This window comes from Myxine glutinosa, chromosome 1 (genome assembly GCF_964187855.1).
Source record: "Myxine glutinosa chromosome 1, kmMyxGlut1.1, whole genome shotgun sequence".
Taxonomy (NCBI): domain Eukaryota; kingdom Metazoa; phylum Chordata; class Myxini; order Myxiniformes; family Myxinidae; genus Myxine; species Myxine glutinosa.
Window position 1 is genome coordinate 169,269,017 of NC_136261.1, and position 22,612 is coordinate 169,291,628.

The following is a 22,612-nucleotide window of genomic DNA, read 5'->3' on the forward strand; positions in this document are numbered from 1 at the left end:
ATCGTGCTTGCATGATCCAACACTTTCTTGCTGACCGTGGTGTAGAGCATATGGAGTGGCCTGCCATGTCCCCGGATATGAATCCGATAGAGAACTTGTGGGCAGAATTAACGCGTCAAACCGACCACTTGGACCAGCAGCCGACCTCTGTGCATGAATTGCAGCAGGCTATTGTCACTGCATGGCAAGCGATTCCTGTCCAAACCTTGGTAAATCTCGTGAACAGCATGCCTCAACGTGTACGTGCTCTCCTGAATGCTCGTGGGGGTTACACGAAGTACTGAACTGTAATTTTACTGTCCGTAATCCCAGTCGTAATTTAACTTTTGTTTTTGTTAAAAAAAAATTTGGCTAATGTGCAAAATAAAGAGATACTTCTGCAGAACGTACAGAAGTTTAACACAGTACTGTCCATGAATTGAGGCTTAGGGCTGAGTGGTAGCAACTCGATATCAGTTCGCAACTCGATATCTAGCAACTCGATATCTCGATATCAGTTTACATCACTTTCAAGGATCAATTTATTTGTTTCGAAATGTCAAATGTGGTTTTTGTTTCTTTTAAAGCTCACATTAACAAAATCTAGAATAATTTCAACATAATTCCAATGAACTTTTGGTTCTAAGACATCTTGAAAAGTAAGTTCACCCCCACAAAAAAATATTCTATATTAAATGCCAAGTCTGTATATATGTCTGTGTTGTCTCGTCACTGAACTACTCCTTCAAACTTTTGTGAAATCGTACCAAACTTCTGGTATGCACATATCTCTCCCGTGTGTATGTGCTAAGGGTATTTTAGAAAAAATCAAAAAAAAAAAACATTTTTTTTTTGGGGAATGTTTTTTTTTTTTTTACCCTAACTTAAATCTTCACCTTCAATTGTTTATAAAATGTAATATCACGTATATTACAAATACATTTGTGCAAAATAATTGTTTGTATTATCATTGGTGTAAACTTTGACAAAACAGCAACTCAGGTACCGTCATCTATCGCAATCCCATCAGCGGCGATACCGTCTTCTATCGCAATCCTATATCGCAATCATACATAATAACGTGGTAGTGAAGTTTTATTTATAACGTGGTTGTGAGGTGTTTTGAATCACGTGGTGGTGAGGCGTTTTGAATCACGTGGTGGTGAGGCGTTTTGAATCATGTGGTGGTGAGGCGTTTTGAATCACGTGGTGGTGAGGCATTTTGAATCATGTGGTGGTGAAGTGTTTTGAATCACATGGTGGTGAGGTGTTTTGAATTGCATTGTGCTGAGGTGTTTTGAATTACTTGGTGGTGAGGTGTTTTGAATTAAGTGGTGCTGAGGTGTTTTGAATTAAGTGGTGCTGAGGTGTTTTGAATTACATGGTGCTGAGGTGTTTTGAATTACGTGGTGGTGAGGTGTTTTAAATTATATGGTGGTGAGGTGTTTCAAATTACGTGGTGGTGAGGTGTTTTAAATTACTTGGTGGTGAGGTGTTTTAAATTACGTGGTGGTGAGGTGTTTTAAATTACGTGGTGATGAGGTGTTTTAATTACGTGGTGGTGCGGTGTTTTAAATTACGTGGTGGTGAGGTGTTTTAAATTACGTGGTGGTGAGGTGTTTTAAATTACGTGGTGGTGAGGCGTTTTACATTACGTGGTGGTGAGGTGTTTTGAATTACGTGGTGGTGAGTTGTTTTGAATTACGTGGTGGTGAGGTGTTTTGAATTACGTGATGGTGAGGTGTTTTGAATTACTTGGTGGTGAGGTGTTTTGAATTACATGGTGATGTGGTGGTGAGGTATTTTTAATTTCGTGGTGGTGAGGTATTTTTAATTTCGTGGTGGTGAGGTGTTTTTAATTACATGGTGGTGAGGTGTTTTAATTACGTGGTGGTGATGTGTTTTGAATTTCGTGGTGGTGAGATGTAATCGTCCCAAACTTGCAGTCTGCACCTGCCCCTTCTGTATGTGTGTGCTTAGGGGTTCTTAAAAAAAAAAAAAAATTCAGCCTAAATTGCTTATAAAAATGTAATATCACAAACACGACAAATAAATTTGTGTAAAATAATTGTTTGTATTATGATTGGTGTAAATCATGACAACACAGCAACTCAGGTACAGTCATTAGCCTCAGCTAAAACAAGCCCTTTCCTCTGTAACGAGGCGCGGTGAGGCGAGCGCAGCGAGCCGAGCCAAGCTAGTGTGTACACACACATATAATCATATATATATATATATATATATATATATATATATATATATATATATACAGTGGAACCTTGACTTACGAGTGCCCCAACTTACGAGTTTTTTGAGATACGAGCCGTCGCTCGGGCGGTTTATTGCTTTGAGATGCGAGCCGAAATCCGAGTTACGAGCTTTCGCCACCCGGTCACGTGGTTATCTTGCCATGCACGTACAGTACGTATCTCTGTCGTATAGCGCTGCATTTTTTTTTTCGCATTTTGGTTATTTCGAGTTCACGCCGCCAGGTGGGTTCTGGTCACGTGGTTATCTTGCCGTGCACGTACAGTACGTATCTCTGTCGTATAGCGCTGCATTTTTTTTTTCGCATTTTGGTTATTTCGAGTTCACGCCGCCAGGTGGGTTCTGGTCACGTGGTTATCTTGCCGTGCACGTACAGTACGTATCTCTGTCGTATAGCGCTGCATTTTTTTTTCGCATTTTGGTTATTTCGAGTTCACGCCGCCAGGTGGGTTCTGGTCACGTGGTTATCTTGCCGTGCACGTACAGTACGTATCTCTGTCGTATAGCGCTGCATTTTTTTTTTCGCATTTTGGTTATTTCGAGTTCACGCCGCCAGGTGGGTTCTGGTCACGTGGTTATCTTGCCGTGCACGTACAGTACGTATCTCTGTCGTACAGCGCTGCATTTTTTTTTTCGCATTTTCGTTATTTCGGAAAATTTCTTAGTTTTAACCATGGGGCCTAAGAAAGTGAGTGGCAAGTGCAGTGCTGAGAAGAAGAAGAGGATGATGTGCTTGGATATAAAACACGCAATCGTCGAAAAACATGAGCGAGGTGTCGAGGAGGACGTATATAACGGCAGAGGAGAAGAGCATGCCAGGCCACAACTTGTTCAGAATGCCGGCGATAGCTCGCCTTCTCTTTGTGGAAAACACGGTGAGATCCTTAACATCCAACAACTAATGGGACGCAAACGGGGCGCCCAGTTTAGCGGTACACACATTGATGAATCACCCTGCCTGTGAAACACCGACATGACAGGTTATAGCTGGGACGGGATTCAAACCCAGGCTGGACATTTTAGACTTTAGAGTCAAGTGTGCGTACCTCCAGTCCAGGCCATCCTGCCAACTTGTATGCTGCATACAGGTGAAATATAAAGCGCGAGATATTTTTATATATACTGTATATTTAAAAAAAAATTGGTGTGGTTTTTGGCGGGCTGGAACGGATTAATAGCATTTCAATGCATTTCAATGGGGAAATTTGATTTGAGATACGAGCAATTTGAGTTACGAGCTCGGTCACGGAACGAATTAAACTCGTAAGTCAAGGTTCCACTGTATATATATATATATATATATATATATATATATATATATATATATATATATATATATATATATATACATACATATATATATATATAATATATATATATATATAATATATATATATATATATATATATATATATATATATATATTAGTATCTGTAATCTGGTTCTCCAACCTAACGAGCGAACGTCATGACGTCATCGCCATGCATGTCCGCATTGCCTCCTGCAAAGCTCCAAGGGAGCCATCTAGCAGTGCGTCATTATGGATCTTAAATTCAGATACTGTCACAAGTGCATGCAAAACTCACAGGTACCGACCTGGTTTCGCTCTTGTTGGGGCTTCATCAGGGCAACGCAGTGAGCCTTCCATACACTTGTAACTCTGAAAACCTTTCGGTTTTTATATCGGTCATTATGCGACCTTCATACCATCAGTGGGGAAACAGCAGCAGCAGCAGTCTGGACACTCTGCCATGAAGCCCAGATCGGTGCAGTGTTGCAGTGATAGTTGTCCTTCTGGAAGTTTCTCCCGTCTCCACACAGGATCTCTGGAGCTCTGCCAGAGTGACCATCGGGTTCTTGGTCACCTCTCCTACCAAGGCCCTTCTCCCCCGATTGCTCAGTTTAGCCGGGCGGCCAGCTCTAGGAAGAGTCCTGGTTGTTCCAAACTTCTTCCATTTAAGAATTATGGAGGCCACTGTGCTCTTGGGAACCTTCAATGCAGCAGCAAATTTTTTTGTGGGCTTCCCCAGATCTGTGCCTCAGCACAATCCTGTCTCTGAGCTCCGCAGGCAGTTCCTTCGACCTCATGGCTTGGTTTTTGCTCTGATATGCATCGCCAGCTGTGAGACCTTATATAGACAGGTGTGTGCCTTTCCAAATCATGTGCAATCAATTGAATTTACCACAGGTGGACTCCAATCAAGGTGTCGAAACATCTCGAAGATGATCATGAGAAATGGGAGGCACCTGAGATAAATTTCAAGTGTCATAGCAAAGGGTATGAATACTTATGTCAATGTGATATTTCACTTTTTCCTTTTTAATAAATTTACAAAACTTTTTAAAATCATGTTTTTCTCTTTGTCATTATGGGGTATTGAGTGTGGATTGATGAGGGGAAAAAATGAATTTAAACGATTTCAGCATAAGGCTGCAACATAACAAAATGTGAAAAAAGTGAATGGGTCTGAATGCACTATATATATATATATATATGGAAAAATAGGAAAATGCACATAAAATGATATATATATTAATATATCTTCAATTTGTTTTGTTCTAATCAATAATCTGTTCGCTCTATGGAGCTGCAAGTCAAATTAACGTTATTTATTCCACAGTAGGTATGAAATTCCTAACACAAATAACACGTTTAGCCAGTCCGTTGCCAAGGCTGGCCTCCTGATCCTTTATCTTGGATGCCTCAATAACACAATTTTGTTTGTCAAAAAATTGTAGGTGTCCATGCCTCTCAAATGATATTTTGAGAGACATGTTGCATTTGGCACCGAAAGTATTGTTTTATTGTACAAGTAATGTGCTCATGACTTTTGGTACGGCTGTCGTATATACCGGTAATGTGGTAGTTATTGGTAGTCAAGTGAAACGTGTGGGCATGGCAATGGTGGTTTTTCTGACGTGTGTGGGCTCTTATGGCAAGATTTATGTTTGTTCTGCAGTATCAAGGACTGCAAGTGGAATGAGAAGAACATCATCGTGATGGATGAAGTTACGATCTCGCCTCCATACCGGATGGAAAACTGTAAAGGCAGTGAAGGCAATGCCCTCGTTCATGTCCGAAAAATTGTAAGTTTTTACATTGTACACCACACGGCAGTAAAGGATTGAAGAATAATGTTTTTGTTTTTTTTAACAAAATGCATTCGGATGTTGTAATGAACAGTTAAGTTGTGTGGTTGTTGTATTGAAAATGTAATAATTGCCAGGTGCTTTGGGGTCCACGTGCTGTGCCCCCACTGTTCTCAAGATGACAAACAAAACTAACCCCAACCCCATTCCCAAAACCTCCACCCTCCTTCCCCTCCTCCCTCCACCCCCACTCTACTCTCCATGGGGCGTACACTATCATTGATGACTTGGTCACAATCAATCAAAGCGGTGAAATATATTACCATTCCCCCTATTCTAAATCCCCCCCTAAATTGAAACATCTATCATAGATAATTACGTTTTCACCATAAATTCCCCATGAGGCTTCCATTATGCAAGCCACAGTTTATGGAAATGCAGCCCATAGGGGTGACTTAAATAGCTGGACCCTGATATTGAGAACCCCCCTTCCCTTTTAAAACTCCCACCACTTGCCATCCCCTCTCTATTTTACTTCCCATTACCCCTCCCCCCACACTCCCCCCGCTCGCCCAATTATGGGTGCAAGTTTCGTTGCAATCACGATAAGTATATCCGTAACAAAAATCCTCCCTACCTGCTCCCCTGAAATCGCTACCCCACCCGCCCATTAACGCTCCACATGGAGCCCCCATTATGTCTGCCAAGTTTCGTGGCCCTCCCATGTTACATTCTAAAGATATACAAGCTATTAGGAAACGGACAGACTGGCTAACAGAAAAATGGAATTTGACAATAAGGGCCGATTTGTGTTTGCGTCATCTTTGCCTGTTGCAAGACTGGTTAGCAAACGTGTTGCATGTGGAGCAATTATAACCTCCCCCCGCCCCCCCAAACCTCTCAACCTTCCCAAAATGTGGCAGCCCCATGTGTCCAGTATGCTTAAACATTACATGCTACCATGCCGTCATCCTCTCCCCTCACCTTCCTTTCCAAAAAAAAATAAAAATTAAAAAGTCAAAAAAGTACAACATTGAATATATTTGTTACGAAAACGAGATTTCTCTTTTGTTATGTTTTGCTTTGATTAATAATGTAATTATTGTTGTTATGGGACTTATAACTTGGAGCAATCATTCGTCTTTTACCATGGAATTGTTTAGTATTTGCAATGTTAATGGATTAAAGGATAGGGAAATGTTGATGATCGTAGTACAAACGGCATGTAGCGGACAACTTGCTAAGGGGCAGACACAGACATTGTTGAACAAGAGCACAGTTTATTATCAGGACAGGTGTTTGCCCAGGCAGGTGGAGCCATGCCAGAACAAGTTGCAGCCTTGGAGAGATATGCAGCTGTATGATTGTCCTTTGAGAAACGAATCACGCAGCTGTAAAGGTTTGGGAACCTGGCATTGAGAGACAGAGGAACTTGATCGAGGAGAGGGAGAGAAGAAGTAAAGAAAGAAAAAGAAAGTTGTGGAAGACACTTCACTGGGATTTAGGTGGATTTTCCCTTCTAAACGAGGGACTCTTCGAGGCTCAGAGTTCATTACAGAGTCGACAATATTGGAGCCGTACTTGGCTGTCTGTTGCTTCTTTTTTCAGCTAACGCTATTCTGTCAGGCTTGTACAGAAACACTAGGTTTTCCCACAAGGCAGACTTCACAAATCAAAACCAGTATGTTTTGCAAGAAGACACTGAACAAAGTACGGTTTTTAACATCACTGTGCTACATAGTATTTGTAATGTGTACTTTTGCTACTGCCTTTTCCTCTGCTTCACAATTGCATTCCTGGTAAAATAGTTCTGGTTGCTTCTACTCCTCGATACACCGTCAAGTCAATCATCAACTGCTCACATACTATAACCGCCTAGCTTCAGTAATCAAAAGAGACTGCTGACACATTTTCATGATCTGTTATATCTTTGTATTTGCTTAATTTAGGATAGGTCTGTGATACTCTGGATAGTGTGTAAATACAATTCCTTTAGAAAGTATTCACACCCTTGACTTTTTTTCACATTTTGTTGTGTTCCAGCCTGAATTTAAAATGAATTAAATTGAGATTTTACTGATCTACACATAATACCCTACAATGTCAAGGTGAATTTTTACGGCACAGCCCACAGGGCAAAGCCGTCTAGAACAGTGAACGTCTAGAATGTCTGAATGTCTGAATGTCTGAATGTATGTATGTATGTATGTATGTATGTATGTATGTATGTATGTATTTTGTATGTATGTATGTATGTATGTCCCTTCAAACGTATACCAATTAGAGCTGAGGATCTTGTCTCATGACAGGGTGATGTGATTACGTCTGATGTCATTACGGCGGCTGACTCTCCATACACCACCATTTTGATTTGTATGTCGTTCATGCCGAACATATCGTCGAACCTGTTGTATATCACAATCGCCATGCTCTACCTTTACGTTTTTCATTCAGTGTGAAACGCAAACAAACCGATTGTTAAAATAACCATAAAATATCGAAAGCATTGGCGTTTTGTCTCTTCCAACAAAACGGTATGTACCCAACCCTTGTGGGGTATAATCTAGATTACAGTAGATCTTCCCTCAGTTCTGTAAGTGAAACTTAGCTCACGTATGTCTGGATTCCTCCAAATTTCGTTGTTTAATGTTATAAGCAGCAGTAGTGACTGTTTAAAAAGCGAATCATGTGTTTTTGTAGTTTATAATATTTTACAAGCCCGGCTACGCCGCTGTTAGACTTTCGGTCTTGTTTTTTTAGAAACTTACAAAATAAGTAAAAATGAAATACAGAAATATATAATTTTATTAATATTCAACCCCCTGAATCAATACCTCATGGAAGCGCCTTTGGCAATCATTTCAACTTTCAGTCTTCTTGGGTATATCTCTATCAGCTTTTCACATATGGATGTGGGGAGTTTCTCCCATTCTTCCTTGCAGGTTTGCTCAAGTTATGTCAAGTTTGATGGGAAGCGTCAGGTGAAGATTAATCGTCAAGTCTTTCCACAGATTCTCAATGGATTCCAGTTTAAATTTGGCTGGGCCACTCAAGGACTTTCATGTTCTTGTTCTGAAGACATTCCTGTGTTGCTTTGACCGTATGCTTGGGATCACATGTCCTATTGGAACGTAAATCTTCGCTGCAGTGTAAGGTATTTGGCACTCTGCAGAGGTTGATCTCTCTCGGCCTGGAATTTTTTCATTCAGGATGGCTTGAACGATGAAGTCTCAATGAGGGGGAGCACCGTCCTGTTGGAAAATTATATCGGGTTGCAGGTCTTCAATCTGTGGGAAGGCGAATCCTTCCAACATGTTCATGTAAATGGTTGAGGTCGCTGTATTTTCCACAAATAAAAACGGACCCATAAAGCGTACATGGAGAAGGCCACACAACACATTGACCTTTCAACTGTCGTGTATGTGTTCAATGACAACATGGAGGAATGGGGGTTCGGAGCTCCAGATCCTCACATTGTACCAGTTGACCTTCCCCAATACATGAATGCAAGCTTCCTCTGTGAGCCTGACCTTTTCAGTTCATCTCCAATCCTCGATGCGACTGAGCATTTCCAAGGCAAACTTGCCTTGCATTTTGGTCTTATCATTTGGTTTCAGTTCCTGAAGAAAATCTGCACCTTATGGGCATGAAGATGCAGTCTTTTATGCAAAACCCTGTGTGCAGTGGTGGTTGTTAGTTCCAGTTCCAGTTTCAAGCCTCTTCTCAGTGAAAGACACATGAAAGCCCGCTTGGAGTTTGCAAAAAAGCACCTAAAGGACTCTCAGACTGTGAGAAACAAGATTCTGTGGTCTGATGAAACCAAGATTGAACTGTTTGGCTTCCGTCTGGCCACTCTGCCTTAAAGCCCAGATCGGTGGAGTGTTGCAGTGATGGTTGTCCTTCTGGAAGTTTCTCCCATCTCCACAAAGGATCTCTGGAGCTCAGCCAGTGACCATCGGGTTCTTGGTCACCTCTCTTACCAAGGCCCTTCTCCCCCGATTGCTCAGTTTGACCGGGCGGCCAGCTCGAGGATGAGTCCTGGTTGTTCCAAACTTCTTCCATTTAAGAATTATGGAGGCCACTGTGCTCTTGGGAACCTTCAATGCAGTATAATTTTTTTTTGTAGGCTTCCCCAGATCTGTGCCTCAACACAATCCTGTCTCTGAGCTCTGCAGGCAGTTCCTTCGACCTCATGGCTTGGTTTTTGCTCTGATATGCATTGTCAGCTGTGAGACCTTATATAGACAGGTGTGTGCCTTTCCAAATCATGTCCAATCAATTGAATTTACCACAGGTGGACTCCAATCAAGGTGTAGAAACATCTCAAAGATGATCAAGACAAATGGGAGGCACCAGAGATAAATTTCAAGTGTCATAGCAAAGGGTATGAATACTTATGTCAATGTGATATTTCAGTTTTTTCTTTTTAATAAATTTGCAAAACTTTCTAAAATCCTGTTTTCTCTTTGTCATCATTGGGTATTGAGTGTAGATTGATGAGGGAAAAAATGAATTTAAACGATTTCAGCATAAGGCTGCAACATAACAAAATGTGAAAAAAGTGAAGGGGTCTTAATACTGTTACAGACGTGGCTTAGATGTTATTTTACCGAGCGGTTTTTGGGATGACCACGTCTGCACAAGTTACCGATTATACTCGAAGTTGACTAGTCGCGCTATGCTAGGTCAATGAAGGAACAGACACACGGCTGGGATTAAAATGACACAACAGGGTTCAGTTCTCAAGACCTCCGGAGGAGATTATATTCGTTACGGAAGGTCAGATTACAGGGACGAGAGGGACAGCAAAGGAAGATAGGCACTTAGACACAACCTTATATTAATCCCAACAGACGACAGGTAAACGGGACAAGGCTGACTCACACGGGGATTGATGGCAAGGATAGGCAGGTAGCGATGGCTCCAGGTGCACCTGGGCTCAGGGCAGGATCGACCCGGTCCGGTCCAGAGATGCGGGAGGTTTTACAGCGCTCGAGGTGGCGACTTGCTCTTCTTCAGCTGGGGGCGCATCTCACGTCACGTCCGCTATGTGGCCGCGTATATCCGGCGGGGAGTGACACGCCCTCGGCTCGTTAGCTCCGCCTCGTGGAATCGGCACGTTGCTTCTCATTGGGTGCGTGCGGGGGGGTTTACCAGGCTCCGCCCTTGACGAGGAGCTGACAGCCAGCCCCTTTGTGGTAACCCCGTGGAGCGCATGGTCTGGAGCGCATTGTCAATGGCGGCTAACCGAGCCGGTGTCAGGACGCACACTCCCCCCCGCGCAGCGCCGTGCCCCTCTGTTGTTGTTGTTGTTGTTTGGGGAAGAAGATGGGAGGAGGTATGGGAAAGGTCCTAAACTCACTACTGGTGCCATATAATCACATTCTGGTGCAACGAAGAGTCATAATTAATGGAAACGAGTCCTTAACTGACATAGACTAAGAATAACTAGCAAGATGTCCGAAAGTTGTCTACGTGTGATGCGGTGGACCTGGGCACGACATTTAATGGGGGAAAAAGGGGAAGGTCGGCTCTACTGATTGTTGTTTACAGACAATGGGACTAGGGAATGGGGGATTGGGGATAGTCGGGGAGTATTGGGGAAATAGGGGAATATTTACAAGCGGATATGGAGGCCAAATTCCATATTCGCAACATTGCACCCTTCTCTACCCTCGGGGCGTCCCGACCCGATAAATTTTTACCTACTTTAGTGTGGCACGCAATGTAGTTCCCTCTACTATTAACTCTACCCTGAGTGCGACAGTTTTACAGATATTCACAAATGAGTAAATATGTCCCCCTGCGACGTTGCACCCTTCTCCTCACAGAAACACACCCACAGGATAACCGAATCCGGAAAGAATTCGCAAACTAAACATACAGCCGGTAGGGAGCATTATTTACAAGACTACGCTGATATTTACACTACGATCCAGGACCTGTTTTTGGAGGAACACATGCAGATGTTATGCATAGAGAGAGCACGCTTGCCAGCATCGATACACCAACCCACGAGTGCTCTGTGGCCGACGGCCTTTAATAACGTGCAGAGCACCCCTTCCAAGCATCAAGCACCACCCCATCACACAGTGAGCACCATCCGGTGCACCAATAAAGTGTTTATAAATCACCGGTGGTGTCGCAGCCGGCCGATGTTCTGCCGCTGGTCTTGCCTTCGTGTGGTGCACTTGGCCTTCTTACTTCTTTTCAAAAATAAAGAAAGGCGCCAACCGCGTCCATTTCTATATTGTGGCCGTCAGGGGGCCAACTATTAGTGGTTCACCTGTTTGGCATCGGTGCCACGTTGACCCATAGGTCCATCCATGGGTGGTGCTTGGCCGCAAAAGAACTGCGGTCCATTGTGGGTGGCCACAAACATTGCGGTCTGTATGGTGTATCGATCCAAGCAGCAAGCAGCGAAAGTGCAGGCCCACAACTGCGAAGCCAGCACCTCTCTCTCCTCTCTCTCTACCCCAAAGCCAGATCCTCGGAGGTGGGAGACAAAGAAGCAGACAAGTGAGTAAGGTGGTAAGGGCGCAAAAGTGCACGCAATGTAAGGTGATGCACACTGGGGGCACATGGGAACCAGGTGAGACAGGTACGTTCCTACCGTACGCCCCCCCCCACCAGGTAACCTACATGGCCCCTCCCTTACCCCTTACTGCATCCACAAAACACAACACTACCCATAAACATCTACTTTACAAATCAACAAACATCCCTACTGTCTTCCCCGTTCCTCCCATAAACCAAATTCGTCTTCTCTCCCTCCTAACCAATCAAATTTGCCATTTTCAACTCTCATCAAAATTTGCCATTTTCAACTCAACATCAAAATTTGCCATCACCAATTCATCATCAGTCCCTCCTAAGGAGGGAGAGATGGAATCACCCCAATGTCTCATCCACGTCGTGATGCGTCTCACAAATCCAACAGCAATCTCATTTCCTGCAACAAAACAAAGAAAACACAGGTGTGGAGTCATCATCATCACCACAGGTAAGTGGCTGCGTATGGTGCGACAGGTTCATCAATCCTAACTATTTCCTAAATGACTTTAACAACTTTACACTACCCGGGGTCTTTCTCCGGCCAAACCATTGGCCCTCTTACACTATGGGTTCTAAAAACCAATTCCCATTGGCCAACTGTGGTGCTTTTCAATTTGGGGTCTCACTCCCCCGATTCATCTCCCGGTGCCCTCGCACAATTTCTGGGCTGTGGCGTGTACCTCTCCCAGTGGGTCTACCCACCTGCACACCTCCACCACTGCAGTTGCCTCCGAGCTTACCTGCTCCTCACCCTAACCTAACTACCTGGGGAAGGCCCTCTGGCTCTCTCCCCACTCGGTGCCCTCTCTGGCACTGGGCTACCCGGGTCCGTCCTCCGGATCCTCGGGCCCCATCCACAACTCTACCGGCTCCCAGAGCCCACCTGCGGCCTCACCTGGCCGACATCCTCACAGTGGTGGAGTGCCCAACCAACTACACACACTAACAGGCTACACGCCCAGCCATTTCCACAACACTAATGCACCCATCCACAACACCATTCTGCAACCGCACCACAAATGCCAATATCCAACCACAATTTACCTGTACCCTCTACCTAACACTTACACTACCCGCCCCGGGTACTCGTGAAAGGGGTCCACTCTTCCCCCATCCACACCTTCGCACCATGCACACCACTCCGTACCACTTACTCCAACTCTCTCCACACACCTGTACTTGCACACCTGTGCTCTCACACCTGGTGCCACCTGCACCCTTCTCTCCCCAAGCGCATTCGCGCTGATCTACCACACTCACTACTCACACACTGCTCCACACACCTGTCCAGTTGCACACCTGTGCAATCACACCTGTTCAATTCTCACACACACGGCATCATCTCAGCTAACTACTCCCTTCTGAAACTTGCGCTTCCCAGTCGTCCCTTTAAACTATTGCGCTCCCACGTCATTATCATCCATACTAATCTACCTGCGTCCCCACTACAGGTATCAGTCACTAACTAAACTTAACGTTACCTAATGTCAATCTCTTCTAGATCCCTACAATATAACCTAACCCACCCGGGCTAGTTTCCACTGCCATCAACCCCATAAGCTATTGCTCCTTTGCCCCCACCTGTGAGGGATGGTGGATTTGCCATCCCACCACATCGGGGGTCTCTCACTATCAATTTGGCACACCAAATTCCAACAAATTAAAAATTTGCCAATCACTACCCATCATCTGCCAATCACCACTGCCAATCCCTTGCCAATCATCAAATTTTGTTTTTCTCTAATTTTGGGTCCAAAACACTAACCTCATCACCCAGTCGACTCACTAATACCTCTCGGTGCGCCAATTCCTGTCCAAAGCCCGGCTTCGTAAAGCCAAACAATGAATGCTGGTTGTTTTGTGCCAGCGGCTGGACACGTCCGGCACTCGGTGCAGGGACGGGGGCTTACCCGGGCCGAGATCCCACGCATCACCTCGGCGTGGAGCCATCCAATGTCCCGATCTCGACCTGCCGGCACGTCTCAACAAAACGTGGTCGCCATAACGACCCTTCCTATCGGGCTGCCCGCTCCGCCTAGTGGAGCACGGACGCGGCCGTTCCACGCGAGGCCCAGCGTGGATCGCGCACGGCGGTCCTTTCGAACCCGCCGTGGCTCGGATCTCCGCTGGTTCTCGCGGCACGCGAAGCCCGGCACGCACCGAGGGCCCGATCCGGCTAAAAGTCGACCTAACCTTTAACCCGGTTACCGTCGACGCTTCACCTGCTTGCTTACACCCCGCAGCCCGTTCCTTGCTCACACATCCAGCCGTGCCCATGCTCCTCGTACCTTTCCTTACACACCCAGGTACACCCATTCCACTCACAGCCTTGGTCACACACCTGACCACCGAACACTTTGGCACACATTCGTTGGTAGCACACCTCACCAACACACTTCTTCGCGCCCCCTCCTCGGTCACCTCCTCTGTGACAATCACAGGTGTGCTCTCATTCGCACACCCAACCACGTGCCTCACCACTAATTCCAGCGTGCATTCCCACTCACGCTCTACCATTCCAGGTGTGCATCCTTCCATCCCAGGTGTACATCCTCGCTCACCTGTCACAACTAACTCACGCTCCATGTCACTCTCACTACTTTCACCTCCATTCCTGACAGCGCACTCACCCTTACTCTTGACAGCGCACTCTTTCCTCATGCACCTGTCCGTCACACACCTTTCTCGCGCACACTCTCCCGTCACACCCTCTGTAACACTTACCACACCGCGCTTCCATGTGCCCCCTCGCACACGCGCTACGACCGACTCACTCTCGCCAGCACCCTCACTCCTTGGCACGCACTTTTTCCTCACACACCCCAGAGTCGGACTTTCTAGCACACCTCCTTTTTCGCACACCAGACCTGTCGCACACTTCACCAGTGGCCTCTCACGAACACCCGGGTCCATCTCGACCCCCAAGCTTCTTAAATCCCCTGGCGCATCATACGCACGACCATATTGGTCACCACTTACACCAGGTCCTCTTCCTCTTCGCTTCTCCTCCATCACCTGCGAATCCCTCATCCGGTTAATGAGCACATCATCACGATCCAAACACAGACTTTGGACCAATTCTTTTACTTCCTCCTTTATCTCCTTCTTATCCCCTCTCCGTCGCTTCTTAATTTCACTCATCCCTTCTTCCACTTCTTCTAATTTGTGCTTCACCTCTTTTATTCCCCGGTACGTCTCCTCCAGCTCGTCCTCCAAGGCTACCTTGACCGTTTCCATGTGCGTCCTCACCTGCCGGTCCGTCGTCTCCATTACCTCTATCACCTCGTCCAACCTCGTTGTCAGTCCCTCACGTACCATCTGACATTCCCTCTTTGTCGCTATCAAGTCGTTTTTTATGTCGTTTTGTGTCGCTTTTAAACCTCCTAATACCGCAGTGTTCCTTTGAACCTGCTCCACTAACTCCGTTTGTCCCACCGTCAGCTGCTCCACCTCCTGCGTCAGGTCCTCTATGCCCCCTTGTAACTTTACAGTCCCCTTTCTCACCTCCTTCTCCATGTGCTCCTTACAGTGCCTCACCTCCTCGCGCACTCCTCCGACCTCCTCACTCACTCCTCTCCTGATCTCCTCTCCCATCACTTGCATCTCCTGCCCAGATGCCACCCTCATCTGCTCCATTTCCTCCCTGTGAGCATCCAGTTTGGCTTCTACCCCCATTCTGACCCCCTCTATCTGCTGCCCCATTTGGTTAACTTCCCTTTCCGCTTGGTCCCTCATGTCCCTCAATTTGCCTTCCATGGTGTTTTCTAACCCCTCTAACCCATTTTTCACTCCCTCTATCTGATTCTCCTGGGCAGCCATTCTATTTTCTACCCCCTCTAACCCCTTTTGCATCCCTTCCATTTGATTCTCTTGAGCGGCCATTCTGTTTTCTACCCCCGTTAACCCCTCCTGTATTTCCCCTAATCTATCGTCTAATTTCCCAAATTTCATGTCTAATCCCTTAAAATTATTGTCTAATCCCTTAAAATTATTGTCTAATCCCTTAAAATTATTGTCTAATCCCTCACTGGTACCCCTCGCTTCGTCCCTCATTACCCACAATTGCTCACCCTGAGCATCCATCCGGTTCCCCATTACCCCCAATTGCTCACTCTGAGCATCCATCCGGTTTCCCAACCGCTCACCCAATCGCTCAATTTGGCTCTCCATACTCATCTGTACAGCTGCCTGTAACTGCGCAATGAGGGCCTGCATGTCAATCGGCTGCATGTTAAAGCCCGTTGATACAGCGGGCTCGGCTACCACGCGCTCTTGCGAGGCGCCATTTTGCGCTCCCGCAATGTCGGGCACAACGACGCTATTTTGTGCGTCTGCTACCCTCGCTGCTTCGCTCTCCTCCTGTCCCTCAATTTGGTCCTGGATCGACCCTACCTCACTCTCCTTTACCGGACCCCAGCTGTCTTGATCCGCCATAGCGCGACTTTCAAAATTCGGTTTTTTTTATTTTCGTAAAACAAATTCAAATTTCGCCGTTATAATTTCGCGCGGGAAACGCGCTCCGAATCGATTCTACTTGTTACAAATTTGGGCCTAATAACGCGCGGGAAACGCGCTCCGAATCGATTCTACTTGTTACAAATTTGGGCCTAATAAATTTAGTCCCGGGTTCGAATTCCACTCCTCGACACCAATTGTTACAGACGTGGCTTAGATGTTATTTTACCGAGCGGTTTTTGGGATGACCACGTCTGCACAAGTTACCGATTATACTCGAAGTTGACTAGTCGCGCTATGCTAGGTCAATGAAGGAACAGACACACGGCTGGGATTAAAATGACACACCAGGGTTCAGTTCTCAAGACCTCCGGAGGAGATTATATTCGTTACGGAAGGTCAGATTACAGGGACGAGAGGGACAGCAAAGGAAGATAGGCACTTAGACACAACCTTATATTAATCCCAACAGACGACAGGTAAACGGGACAAGGCTGACTCACACGGGGATTGATGGCAAGGATAGGCAGGTAGCGATGGCTCCAGGTGCACCTGGGCTCAGGGCAGGATCGACCCGGTCCGGTCCAGAGATGCGGGAGGTTTTACAGCGCTCGAGGTGGCGACTTGCTCTTCTTCAGCTGGGGGCGCATCTCACGTCACGTCCGCTACGTGGCCGCGTATATCCGGCGGGGAGTGACACGCCCTCGGCTCGTTAGCTCCGCCTCGTGGAATCGGCACGTTGCTTCTCATTGGGTGCGTGCGGGGGGTTTACCAGGCTCCGCCCTTGACGAGGAGCTGACAGCCAGCCCCTTTGTGGTAACCCCGTGGAGCGCATGGTCTGGAGCGCATTGTCAATGGCGGCTAACCGAGCCGGTGTCAGGACGCACACTCCCCCCCGCGCAGCGCCGTGCCCCTCTGTTGTTGTTGTTGTTGTTTGGGGAAGAAGATGGGAGGAGGTATGGGAAAGGTCCTAAACTCACTACTGGTGCCATATAATCACATTCTGGTGCAACGAAGAGTCATAATTAATGGAAACGAGTCCTTAACTGACATAGACTAAGAATAACTAGCAAGATGTCCGAAAGTTGTCTACGTGTGATGCGGTGGACCTGGGCACGACATTTAATGGGGGAAAAAGGGGAAGGTCGGCTCTACTGATTGTTGTTTACAGACAATGGGACTAGGGAATGGGGGATTGGGGATAGTCGGGGAGTATTGGGGAAATAGGGGAATATTTACAAGCGGATATGGAGGCCAAATTCCATATTCGCAACAATACTTTCTGAATGCACTGTATGTATACAAGGGGCAATCAATAAGTAACCTTAAAATATTTTTCATTACTTGTTTATTGCATGTATGTGTGTAACAACTGTTATTTTTCAAGGTAATCTCCATTACGTTCAATGCATTTTTTCCAGCGCTTTACTAAGGCCTCGATTTGTCTAGGGAAAAATTTTTTGGCTGCTTGTGTAGCCATTCATGCACCACCTCTTGGTACTCCATCAGATTGGAAAGTGGTTCAACCAAGCGCCTCTTTAAGTGGCCCAAAGATGTGGTAATCCAAAGGGGCAAGTTCTGGCGCGTAGAGTTGATGAGGAAGACACTCATAATGCAGGTCCTTGATTGTTGCAGCTGTAGCGTGGGCAGTATGGGGCCGAGCATTGTCATGCTGCAGCAAAACACCAGTGGTGAGTAGTCCACGATGTTTTGATCTGATTGCTGGTTTCAGATTATTTTTAAGGAGGTCGCAGTATGATGCACTGGTGACTGTGGTCCCTCTGGGCATAAAATGCTCTGCAAGTGGACCTCGGCTGTCCAAGAAGAGCGTCAGCATCACTTTTCCAGCGGACGGCTGTGTGTGGAATTTTTTGGGCTTCAGTGAAGTTGAATGGTGCCACTCTTTGCTTGCCCTCTTCGTTTCTGGCTGAAAGTAGTGGACCCAGCTTTCATCCCCAGTCACTATGCGCTGTAAGAAAGCGTTGCCTTCTGTTTCGTAACGTCGCAGAAGTTCTTCACATGCGTCCACTCGCCATGCTTTCTTTTCGGTTGTGAGTTGTATAGGCAACCACCTTGCAGACACTTTGTGGAACCCCAGCACGTTGTGAATAATGTGGTGTGCTGAACCATGGCTTATGTTCAATTTGGAGATCACTTCATCCAGCATAATGAGACGGTTTTGCCTTAGCACGCGCTCAACTCCCACAACCATTTCTGGTGTGTCAGCTGTGTGAGGCCGGCCCGAGCGACCAGTGTCTGCCACACTGGACAATCCACTTTTAAAATTCCTGTCCCAGTCATACACCTGCTTCAGTGATAAACATGCGTCACCATATTGCATCTTCATTCTGCGATGGATTTCACTGGGATTCACACCCTCACTTCCCAAGAAACGGATGACAGAGCGTTGCTCCTCCCTGGTGTATGCTTCTAAGGGAGCCGACATCTTGGAACTGCTCTACTGACGTCATACGCTCAATGTTGCCAGATATAAAACGGGCAAAACATGACTCTTACCCATAGATATAACATATGTCGTCTACAACGACACACATTACATTCTCGAATTTATATCGCCATTTTAAGGTTACTTATTGACTTGCCCTCGTGTGTGTGTGTGTGTGTGTGTGTGTGTGTGTGTGTGTGTGTGTGTGTGTGTGTGTGTGTGTGTGTGTGTGTGTGTGTGTGTGTGTGTGTGTGTGTGTGTGTGTGTGTGCGCGTGTGTGTGTGTGCATACACACACACACCCACACACACATTCACTACATGTCCAAAAGTATGCGGACACCCCTTCTAATTAGTGGATTCGGCTGTTACAGCCACACCCATTGCTGACAAGTATATATAATCGAGCACACAGCCATGCAATCTCTTGAGACAAACATTGGCAGGAGAATGAGCCATACTAAAGAGCTCAGTGACTTTCAACTTGGCACCGTCATAGGATGCCACCTTTCCAACAAGTCAGTTCGTCAAATTTCTGCACTGCTAGAGCTGCCCCGGTAAACTGCAAGTGCTGTCATTAGTCCCCTACCGGTGTACACCGGAGGGGACGAGAGGTTTGCACTCCGTCCCTCCATCCGTCAGTCTGTCAGTCCGTCAGTCCGTCACGTAAAGAACAGCTTTCCGGACTTTTTTTTCTAAACTCTTAATGCTAATGATTACAAACTTGGCACATGGTTTCCTCATGATAAGTTACAGATCAAGTCGATCATTTTTGACAAAGTTATGACACTTTGAACTTTGGGAATTCTGATAATTCTGATGATCCTTAACTCGGTGCCATTTTAAGTTTTAATTTCCTTTAAAAAAGATTTTCTCTGCAATAATAGGACCGATTGAGATCAAATTTTCACCGCAGGGGGGGATTCGGTCTGCAGAATATTTTAATGGTAATTATGACGTCACAGGTCACGTGGTTCGGCCGCCATATTGTTTTTCATGAAAACACGAAAACCCCTTTTTCTCTGCAACGGCTGAACAGATTGAGGCCAAACTTTGCAGGCTGAATTGCATAACCACGACGAACAAAAAAGTCAGCGAGCATGACGTCATGCGTCACATGGTTTCAGAGTTATGACGTTTTTAAGCATGAACCTTGAAAACTGAGCTCCTCCCTCATTTTTGATCCAATCGAGGAGAAACTTCACAGATCTGTTCAGCATGTCAGTCTACTGAAATGTCCTTTTGGAATTTGCGATAGGGCACATGGTTTGGCAGATATCGTTAATTAAACGAAAATGGAAAAAAAACGGATATCTCTTGAATCGCTAGTACCTCAGACCGTGAGTTGGTAATTATATAATTCACACAGTGCAATACGTGCAGGCTGCTCCATGGAGCGACCTTGCCGGCTTATCAACGAGCCGAGGCGTGACACACGTGTCTCAGCATACCTCAGATCAAGTTTGAAAACCAGCATCAACCATGCATAAATTTGCATATTCGATCATTTTTGACAAAGTTATGGCACTTTGAACTTTGGTAGGGGACATGTATTGCAGCGCAATACTCAGACTGCTTGTTGTGAAGTGGAAACGTCTCGGAGCAACAACAGTTCAGCCATGAAGTGGTCGGTTACACAAGCTGACAGAAAGGGACTGCCGAGTGCTGAAGCCCGTAGCTCATAAAAATCGTCTGTCCTCGGTTGCAACACTCACTACCGAGTTCCAAACTGTCTCTGGAAGCAACGTCAGCACAACTGTTTGTCGGGAGCTTCATGAAATGGGTTTCCATGGCCGAGCAGCCACACACAAGCCTAAGATCACTATGCGCTCGTAGCTCTATGTCAAGCCAAGCGTTGACTGGAGTGGTCTAAAGCTCGCCGCCATTGGACTCTGGAGCAGTGGAAACGCGTTCTCTGGAGTGATGAATCGGCTTCACCATATGGCAGTCCGACGGACGAATCTGGGTGAGGCGGATGCCAGAGCGCTACCTGCCCGAATGCATAGTGCCAACTGTAAAGTTTGGTGGGGGAGGAATAATCGTCCGGGGCTGTTTTTCATGGTTCGGGCTAGGCCCCTTCATACCAGTGAAGGGAAATCTTAACGCGACAGAATACAATGACATTCTAGACGATTGTGTGCTTCCAACTTTGTAACAACAGTTTGGTGAAGGCCCTTTCCTGTTTCAGCATGACAATGCCCCCGTGCACAAAGCGAGGTCCATACAGAAATGGTTTGTCAAGATCGGTGTGGAAGAACTTGACTGGCCTGCACAGAGCCCTGACCTCAACCCCATCGAACACCTTTGGTTTGAATTGGAACGCCAACTGCGAACCAGGCCTAATCGCCTAACATCAGTGCCCGACCTCGCTTATGCTTTTGTGGCTGAATGGAAGCAAATCCCCGCAGCAATGTTCCAACATCTAGTGGAAAGCCTTCCCAGAAGAGTGGAGGCTGTTATAGCAGCAAAAGTGGGACCAACTCCATGTTAATGCCAATGATTTTGGAATGAGATGTTCGCGAGCACATATGGGTGTGATGTTCAGGTGTCCACGTACTTTTGGCCATGCAGTGTGTGTGTATGTGTGTTTGTGTGTTTGCACAAGGTCCTACATGAAAGATCTAAGATTAAAGCAACATAAATTTTTATTGCAAACGTACTAATTACCCTCACCAGAGGAGGGTATTGCATTTGAGTGAGTTTGTTACTTGCCGGAAAAGATTCCGGCAAGTATGTTGATCTGTTCGTTTGTCTGTCTGTTTGTCACTTGCCGGAAAAAATTCCGGCAAGTATGTTGATCTGTTCGTTTGTTACTTGCCGGAAAATTTTTTCCGGCAAGTATGTTGATCTGTTCGTTTGTCTGTCTGTTTGTCTGTCTGTCTGTCTGTCTGTCTGTCTGTCTGTCTGTCTGTTTGCAGCACTGCGTCTACACCGTTGCACGGAGAATCGCCAAACTTTGCACACATATTCGTCTTGCCCTGGAATAGACTGTGCCCAATTGATGACGTCATCGGTGACGTGGTTCGGCCGCCATCTTGGAAAAACCGAAAAACCTTGCACCTCTATATCTCCGAAAGTACTGAACAGAAAAAATTGAGACATGGCTCATTGTAAAGAACTCTCCATGGGGAATAAAATATGTAAATGATGACGTCATCAGTCATGTGGTTCGGTCGCCATCTTGGAAAAACGGCAAAACGTTGCGCCACTATATCTCCAAAAGTGCTGAACAGAAAAAATTGAGACATGGCTCATTGTAAAGAACTCTCCATGGGGAATAAAATATGTTAATGATGACGTCATCAGTCGCGTGGTCGGCCGCCATCTTGGAAAAACCGAAAAACCTAGCACCTCCATATCTCCGAAAGTGCTGAATAGGAAAAATTGAGACATGGCTCATTGTCAAGAACTCTCCATGTGGAATAAAATATGTTAATGATGACGCCATCGGTCACGTGGTGCGGCCGCCATCTTGGAAAAACGGGAAAAAAAATCACCTCCATATCTCCGAAAGTGCTGAATAGAAAAAATTGAGACATGGCTCATTGGAAAGAACTCTCCAGGGGGAATAAAATATGTTAATGATGACGTCATCGGTCACGTGGTTCGGCCGCCATCTTGGAAAATCCGAAAAACGTTGCACCTCTATCTCCAAAAGTGCTGAACAGAAAAAATTGAGACATGGCTCATTGGAAAGAACTCTCCAGGGGGAATAAAATATGTTAATGATGATGTCATCGGTCAGGTGGTTCAGCCGCCATATTTGTCCTAAATGGCCGATAAAAAAGTAAATTCCGGCAAGTCCTCGGTCTCTGACCGA

General features: G+C 46.0%; 1 protein-coding gene across 7 annotated transcripts in view; it reads left to right on the forward strand.

The window, feature by feature from the left end:
• LSM12 (LSM12 homolog) overlaps window positions 1-22,612 on the forward strand; it is a 259,554-nt gene that overhangs the window by 71,096 nt on the left and 165,846 nt on the right. For 5 of the 7 annotated variants that reach the window (XM_068122021.2, XM_068122031.2, XM_068122010.2 and 2 more), the window contains exons 4-5: window positions 4,436-4,525; window positions 5,208-5,334. In XM_068122021.2, the coding sequence (XP_067978122.1) occupies window positions 4,436-4,525; window positions 5,208-5,334 (217 nt within the window). The remainder of the gene's footprint in view (window positions 1-4,435; window positions 4,526-5,207; window positions 5,335-22,612) is intronic. The other 2 variants (XM_078779820.1, XM_068122039.2) reach the window with 1 other exon arrangement.